This window comes from Charadrius vociferus, unplaced genomic scaffold, assembly GCF_000708025.1.
Source record: "Charadrius vociferus isolate BGI_N301 unplaced genomic scaffold, ASM70802v2 scaffold125, whole genome shotgun sequence".
Lineage (NCBI taxonomy): Eukaryota > Metazoa > Chordata > Aves > Charadriiformes > Charadriidae > Charadrius > Charadrius vociferus.
The window spans coordinates 3,512,256-3,520,195 of NW_009649036.1; the positions used below are offsets into that span (position 1 = coordinate 3,512,256).

The 7,940-nt window shown below is 40.3% G+C and overlaps 1 protein-coding gene across 1 annotated transcript; it reads left to right on the forward strand.

Annotated features, from left to right (window-relative positions):
• Positions 1 to 134: 134 nt before the first annotated feature.
• On the forward strand, positions 135 to 3,963 carry LLPH (LLP homolog, long-term synaptic facilitation (Aplysia)). Its single transcript, XM_009887808.1, has 2 exons — positions 135 to 318; positions 3,731 to 3,963. Exons 1-2 carry the CDS (start codon positions 138 to 140, stop codon positions 3,892 to 3,894), a joined length of 345 nt encoding a protein of 114 aa, XP_009886110.1. The 5' UTR covers positions 135 to 137; the 3' UTR covers positions 3,895 to 3,963.
• Positions 3,964 to 7,940: the final 3,977 nt, after the last annotated feature.

Sequence of the window (7,940 nt, forward strand, 5' to 3'; positions counted from 1 at the left end):
GGTTGGCCCCGCGTCCGCGCGCTCTCCGGCCGTTGGGAGGGAGGCAGCCGAGGTGATGGCGCCCGCGCCGCCTTAATGGCTCCTGTGCCCTGCGCTTGCTTCCCTCTCACGGTTTCCCTCTTCCCTCCCCTCAGGCCATGGCGAAGAGCCTGAGGAGCAAATGGAGGAGGAAGATGCGGGCGGAGAAGAGGAAGAAGAACGCGCCCAAGGAGCTGGAGAGGCTGAAAAAAATCCTGGGAAGCAACGCGGACGTCGTCATGGAGGAGGTCAAGGAGGTGGCGACCGTGGTGGCCCCCAAGAAAGTCCTCGAGGCGGCGGGTGAGTGGGGCGGCGGCGCTGGAGTCACGGGGAGGGGACGGCCCGGCCCCGCCGGGCCACACCGGAGCAGGCCCCCAGGATGGCTGTCAAGCGGTCCCGGGTTGCCGAAGACCTGCCTTTTGAGTGCCCGGCTACCTTTGCTTCCCCCCCCCCTTCCCCGCCTCCTTCCCCGCCTCCTCCGGTCACGTTTCTAGCGTGTTTCTCACCATACCAGTTCTTCTCTTGCAACCACCCACGTGCAGGGAGGTCCCGTGGTATCTTTATTATTGTTCCTGTGACTTTCACTATCGTGATCAGACTTAATGGTTATTACAGGTTGAGAAAAGTGAGTTGGAAAAACAATTTTTTTTTTATCTTTTAAAGCCAAAAGATGCTATTAAATCATTTAATCTGGTCATTTTGCAACATCACCTTCTATATTGTATCCGGTTGCTTGTGGAACAAGCTTATTAACGTTTCATTTCAAGTATGTAGCATCTTATGGAGAGATACCTCTTTGTGAAGATATCGGGTGAGTGAGGATTCATCACTTAGCAGTTGCTCCAATCACAGTATTATATTTGCCGTTAAACTGGAGATAGGATATAATTTCCCTCGTAGTTTAAGGAGGACACTGAGCAGACAAAAGTTGGGCCTAAATCTAAAGTAATTTTATAGAGATTTTATCAAGAGTAGAGCGATTTTATTTTTTTTTTCACTTCCAAGTGTCCTGTCTGGGTAGTTAGTGTACTGTAGGGGTAGTAGGGACCCTGTTTTTGCATGCTAATTAACATTGCATTGCATATGGTGCAGGAGTGGGTAGTATTAGGTGTTGGCAGCTAATGCCACCTTCCAATCTATTCCTTGAACAGGATGTAATCTGTAAAAGTAGTTACCCAGGAAGTGGAAACAAGGGTTTGAAATAGCTATGTACTGGACAAGAGTCAGAAAGACACCTTCTCTTTCCAAAACTGCAGTCCAAACTAAATAATAATCCTTTTTGTTTCTCCAATTTATGCCACTTAAGCTATGATATTGCTGATGATGTCTTTTTATGTGGCATGCAGAAGTCTCTTGAAACACCACAGTGGGGATATAGAATAATGCTAGTTATCACTGAAAGTCACGCAGCCAGTTTTGTCGGTGTTTCAGAAATTAGCAAAGACAGGGAAGTGTTGTGAGGTTGAATAGCAGAGCTTGTAAACTTTATTGAAAATAGAAATAGAATGCGATATAAAAATACTTTCCTAGTTAAGGGTACCTTGGAATATAATTTGTAATTTTATCTGTGGTTCTGATTTGTCCCATAAACCAGATGCAAAAGTTGTTCTTTGTGGGATTGTTAGAATTGAATTTCCAAAATGTTTTAGAACACTGTCAGCCTTCTGATACTGAAGCTGGATGAAGTGTTGTTGTGTTAAACCTTGTTTCTGAAGCAAATGTCTGGGTATCTGTCATTGCTGCACCCCTTTCCAGGTCTGCTGGCAACTTCTCTACAAGTGGCCAATTTCACTTGGCCTTTGCAGAGAGATAGCAGCCTCAGAAATACCTAAGAATATATACATTTCACAGAACAACTACAAGTTCTTTGAAAATAATGGTGTCTTCTTTGGGAGGACTTTTCAGCACTAACTGTGGACACAAGGGAATTCACACCACCAGATGTTATAAGGACTGAAGCAGATAAAAGCTTCATCCAGATTATGCACTTTCCATAGATAGGTGAATAGTTTCCAGCCTAAGAAAGTATGTAGGTGTATATTAGGGACATTTTCGTGTGTTACTTTAAAGTACTTTTCACAGCACACTGTGATTTTTTTTTTTTTTTTTTTTTTTTTAGGAAAAAAAGATAATTGAAGGTCTGCTTTGATAACCTACTTTTGTAGCTTTTTTTCTTGGTCCTTTTCTCTTTGTCTTTTAACCCCTTTGATAGGTTTTCTTTGTGTCCTTGGACCACTTCTGTTCAGTAGCTTTCTTCCTGTTACTGATTCCTACAGCATCCTTGAGATTGCAGAGTATGATGAAAAGATTGTGCTGTGTGAACAACTGGTATTTTTTGTCCAGAAGTATTTCTTCATTTAGTTAATGTTGCAGCTGGCATTTATTGTAGGTGTGCTTTTTTGCAGTCAAAATTGGTGTAACTGATTAACCTCAAATCATATGATAGGACAGGAATCAGAGAAGACGTTTATGTGTGTAGGGTTGGTTTTCTTGGGGTGTTGTGGTTTTTTTTGTGTTGTGTTGTTGGAGACCATCTCTCCTATGACATTTGGGAAATGAAGCTGTTAAGAAGGCTTCATGTTGTGCTTCTCTGATGTCTCAGTAGGTTTCTGGAGCTGGCACTCTTTTGCTGCCTGTCCCATGCAGGATCAGCCTTTGGTTGTGCCAGCAGGCAGTAGACCGCTGTGTAGATCCTCTGCTAACTGCAAGTATTCGTGTCCCAACTTTAGGGGCACATCTCTGTGTTGCAGATCCCCGTAGACACTCAGCATGCTTCAACTATTGAAGCAGCACGTTGGTCTTTTCCTCGTGAACTTTGTCTCCCAACATCAGACAGGCACACCATAAAAAAGTCTTTTTTCCTCTCTGTAAAAACTTGTGATAAAGCTTTTGGAGTTGCACATGGATGGTTTGGAAACAAGGTTGAAACTACATATTAGAGCACAATTCAAACCTGTACTTAACAAGGTGTTCCTCTTGTAGCCTTTGTTGTCTCACTGAGACATGACGATCATGTGGTGTTAGCTGGCTGGGAACACCATTCTTGAGAGTGACCATGTCACAAGCAGTCTTCCTGATCCCAGAGATTAATCCTCTATTTCTGTCCCTAAACATATTAGACTTTGCCTTGTGCTCTCTTCTTGAGGCAAATCACTGACTCGTGCTTCGTACTGTCATTGTATTTCAGCTTTTCTCTTTATTCTTCTCTTTATCTTCAGCTCAAATTAATTTAATTTTTTAGAAATTACATCATAAAAAGTATTTAATTGTGCATGTGTTTCAGTAAGCCTACGCTCAAATTAATTTAATTTTTTAGAACAGATCTTAAACATTACATCATAAAAAGTATGTAATTGTGCATGTGTTTCAGTAAGCCTATAGCTTCCTGTATGGTTGCAGCTTTTGATGGAGACCACACACAATGTTTTTAGACACAGTATTGGAACAGATGGCAGAGTAAAGAATAAGGTGCTCTGCCCAGACATGGGCCTTTAGGGAAAATTCTGCATATTTACTGTCAGCTGTTGAATTTCCTGTGTTGCAGTTGTATTGGTTTGGAAAGGGCTTTCAGTGTATAAAGCCTGCAGCTCTCTACGTACAAATACTGTTGTGCGTAGGAATATTTTTATCATTTTGGAGAATCTAGTAACAAAATAGCTTCTATGAGACTGATTTGTGTATTTTACTCACTATAAATACCTTTCTTTTTCAGATGACTGCAAAATGGACATAGATAATAAACGAAACAAAAAAACTCTTCTTGACCAGCATGGACAGTACCCAATATGGATGAATTCCAGGCAGAGAAAGAAGCTTAAGGCACAGCGTGTTAAAGGGAAAAAAAAGTCAAAATTGGCCAAAGGCCTAGTCTGGTAAAATCAGAGTTTTGTAAGATCATGAATATTTTACCCGCAAAATAAATATCCCAAATAAGTACATGATATTTTTGTGTATCGCCGTTGAGTGTAATTTATTGTGTTGCAGGAATTTTTGAAGAGACTGTTAGGCCAGCAAATGATGAAAGCAGTATCAGCTTGGTGTCTGCTGAACTTAAAAAAAAAAAATACAAAAAGCAAGCCGAGTGCCTTTGAATAGACTAAGTGTCGCTGGTTATCTGTTTTCTTGAGGGGGGAGGGTCTTCATCTTTTACATTGTGAATGCTGAAAATGCTAAAGGAAATCCTAAAAATAATGAAACTGTAAATGGTTTTTGTGTGCTATGGTCTTCGTCAATGTAACCGGTCTTTTAGTAAATTCAACCAAAGGAATCTGTAAAGTCACCATATCCCTTAAATTCTTCTGTAAAATTACTGTTGTTGCACTGATTTGTGTTGCTTTTAACATCTGGTAATTAACGAAAACAGGCCTTTAACATGTAATTTGAAAGAGATTATACACTGAAATCATCACCAAGGCTTCATGAAACTTCTGTAAGTAAAAAGACAAAGTATCAGTCTGACTTTAGTTCGCAAAGAGAAAGCTGTTGGAACAAACAAGTATTTCACTGCTGTCTGGAACTGAAATATTGTAGGAACTAAATAACTGAAAGTAAAACTGATTCTTTTATTATTGATACGAGAGCATGCAACTGCACAGATTGGAAATAAAATAGTTTTATTTAAGACCTTTTCCGAGTTTTAGTAAGTAAATGAGAATTTACTTTTCCATATGTAGCTTCAGTAGCCTTTTATTCCTCTTAAAATGGTACTCGTCGATCATGCTTTACAATGTGGGCATAGGATAAAATACTGCATGATTGCGTAACAGATGCCATTTATATGTGATTAGCTACAGTTGGTTGCATATTACTCGGCAATAACATGTGATGACAGATGCAAGAATTAGTTGCCCTGAAAGCTTGTGTTTTTAAAATGTTTCTCATTTCAAGGATGGAAATAATTACAGTACCAGTCCTGCAGTATGTTGCCTGTTGAAGGACCGTTCATTGATACAGAGCATAACCTTTGTCCAGCTTCATCCAAGATGGGATCCACATTCTGTAATTGCCCACAAATTGATACGTGTCTGTTGTGATAACCTGGGCATAGGAAATGGGATTTATTCTTTTAGAAGTAATTCCACTAGCTTATGCTGTGCAAAAATCAACTAAGAAGAACTTCACCTGGTAGAAAATTCAGTTTTTCTGGAAAAATACAGTGGGTTGTTTATTATTATTATTAAGGGAAAAGTATTCTGTTGCTCAGGTGAAGAACTACGAAGCTGTTGGAGGAAATACCAGTGCATGTTCTGTTTTCACGTACATTGACAGTTAATGAGACTTGGTGAGACATACAGATCAAAGTTTACCAAATTATATGCCATTACTAAGTTTGTACTTCAAAAATATTTCCATTAGGTTGATAATACCCTAGCTAAAAAACATGCTGCTCTCAATTATTTTTTTTTGTTTTATTAGATAAATGGGTCTAGATGTCAGTATCAAATGTTAGCATTTAGATTAGTGCTACTTCAAAATTGATTAATATGGAGGAAATTGTTCTTTAGGTCTCATAATTATGTTTATCCAGAAATGGAATGGAATGAACAGTCAGTTTGTATTTCTTTACTATTTTAATGATGTGGGCTGTATTTTGCCTAACGTGTGTTTTGGGGAGTTGTAGAGGGGAGCTTCTTGGGTTTAAGTGCTAACAATTTGGTGTTTTTCTGAAGAGTAACCACAGCACTATTTTTGATGTGCTTGTTTGTAAACCAGGTTCCTTTCAAGCAGGCTGCTTTTCCTGAGAGGAGATAATCAAACTGGCAAAGTACTCCCGGGTAATTGTACAGCTTCAGAGTCAGTTTATTTTTGTTCTTTAGGTGCGCAGCCGTACTCCGTGTCTCATCTTAATCAGGGCTGCCACCACTGTGCTTGCCTTGCCCTCTCCTCTCTCTGGAGTTCTTCCAGTTCTGCCTCTGCTCCTGCCTCCATAAGAGAAAATGATCTGTGCAACTGAATACTTTCTTATTTCTGCTTTTATCACCGAGCCCTGAGCTTTGTTGCACAAATTTGTTAGTCTGCTGCTTTTGTGACCAGATCAGGGATTTGAATCTCAAATGAAAGACAGCAGACACTGCGCTGATCTTTTATTTAGCAGTTGCTTCCCTACCAGCTGAAACAATATTGGCTGCATGAGGTATTTCCTTCATGGTGTCCAGGATAAAGTCAAACAGGTTCATTTAAACTACAGATATTTTAAGACATCCTGTTTGATTTTTGAGCTGAAACAGGGAATAAGAAAGGAGTAAAGCCCAGCCTTTACTGGAAGGCAGCTCTTAGTCTAGTACCAAATTACTTCTGTGTACAACATCACAGGTCACCTGTGTGAGGCAGAGCTCGCCCTGGGCCAGGAAGGATTTTAGGAACCTGGTTGGGTGGGATTGGTAGTCCAGGCTGAAGGCTTGCTTGTGGACAGACAGCAGGAACCTGCCCAAACGTGCTAAGATTTCAGCATATCCTATATATGGATATTGTAATTTTGTATTGGAATTTGCTTTAGATCTGCTTTGAGCAGCTATTTTTGAACGTGAATACCACCTTTTAGTCATCATTGAATATTCAGTTTACATAGGTGAATCTATTTGATCAGTTGGTGAAAAGAAAATCATTCTTGTTTCTGTACAATAGAAGGTGAATATAAACATACTAGGTTTTGGCTGAAATGCGTATTTTTAAAGCCCATAGAGGGATTTCCCAAGAAGTAAGCTATCTGCCTCTAAACAATATTCGGATTATCTCATAATTTGTTGGTCTTTATCTAATTTTTTTTTTAAGTTGTGGCTGGGGGAGAAAAGTTTGCAGTTGATTAAACAAACTGATGGAAGTCTGAAATTGTAGAACTGAAATGCCATCAGCAGAGGTGGGTTTTTTTTGAGTGTGTGATTACACTATTATGAAACTGCTTTGTTGAAACTTCTACCACTCTGCTGCCTACCTGCAAAGTGCTGTGGTAGCTGTATTTCACGGACCTACGTACGGGGGGGGAATAGCACAGGCAGTTTTGAACAACAAGCATAAATGCTAGAACCGAAAGAATTAAATATTGTAATTTTATTGGAATGGTTATGCGTATAAAGTATGTGTGTCTATACAGTATAAAATCTGCATTAGCAAATTGCTAAATGTCCTGCAGATTGTTGGCAGCTTCCTGAGAAGATGACAGCGTCTGCCCTTTTTGACGCAGCATGCAGGACTTGGTTTTAAAGTGAGTTATTTCAGATGCCTAAAATAACCAGTGGTGGTGCAGTTCCTGAGCTTTTCTGGTAACTCATTCCTACTCTGGACCACCTTTTCTGCATTGTATTGTCAAGTGGGTTGGGGAACAAATCTAGCTGAGATATACTGAAAATATGCCTTTTTTTTCTTCGCATTTTTTTTTCCAGCTGGATCAGTTTCCAGCCTTACTCTACAAAAAGTGTTGTCAGTAGGAGGCAACACAAGACTGGGAACAATGAGCTGGTGATGGCAGGGCTGTGTGAGGCAGTCCTCTGGCTTACGCACCACGTGCTGAGCTCTGCTCTCATGTGCCACCTTCCCTCCTGTGGCACTGACGGCTCTTTTTCTTCATGTAGCCACCTTGCAGCACAGCGTTTTGAAGGCGGGGAGAGGTTCTGGAGATTAGGTCAAGCAAATGCATTGAATAGTGGTTTTGAAAGTTTTTTATTCAATGGAGGGCATAGTATTAGAATCATTGAGGCCAATGTTCTTTTTTGCAGTCCCCGTTAAGTTTTGCTGTTACACTCAGCCAATGGAGGCTCCACTGGCACATGTAGTCAGCTGTGAGATTTTACAGATTCTTTCAGTTTGCTCTGTCTTTGGCTTTATCTGCAGCTGATGCTGTGGTTATAGAGCAGACTAAATCTGATTTGGGGATGTCTAGTAGTGGAGGAAGAATGTCATGGCCACATGATGTAAAGTGCTCCTCT

Bases quoted from the DNA above. Each gene is read 5' to 3' on its own strand.
- LLPH (XM_009887808.1), top strand. From the start codon at position 138: ATGGCGAAGAGCCTGAGGAGCAAATGGAGGAGGAAGATGCGGGCGGAG. The intron at 319-3,730 runs GTGAGTGGGGCG...TTTCTTTTTCAG, and splicing joins GAAAGTCCTCGAGGCGGCGG to ATGACTGCAAAATGGACATA.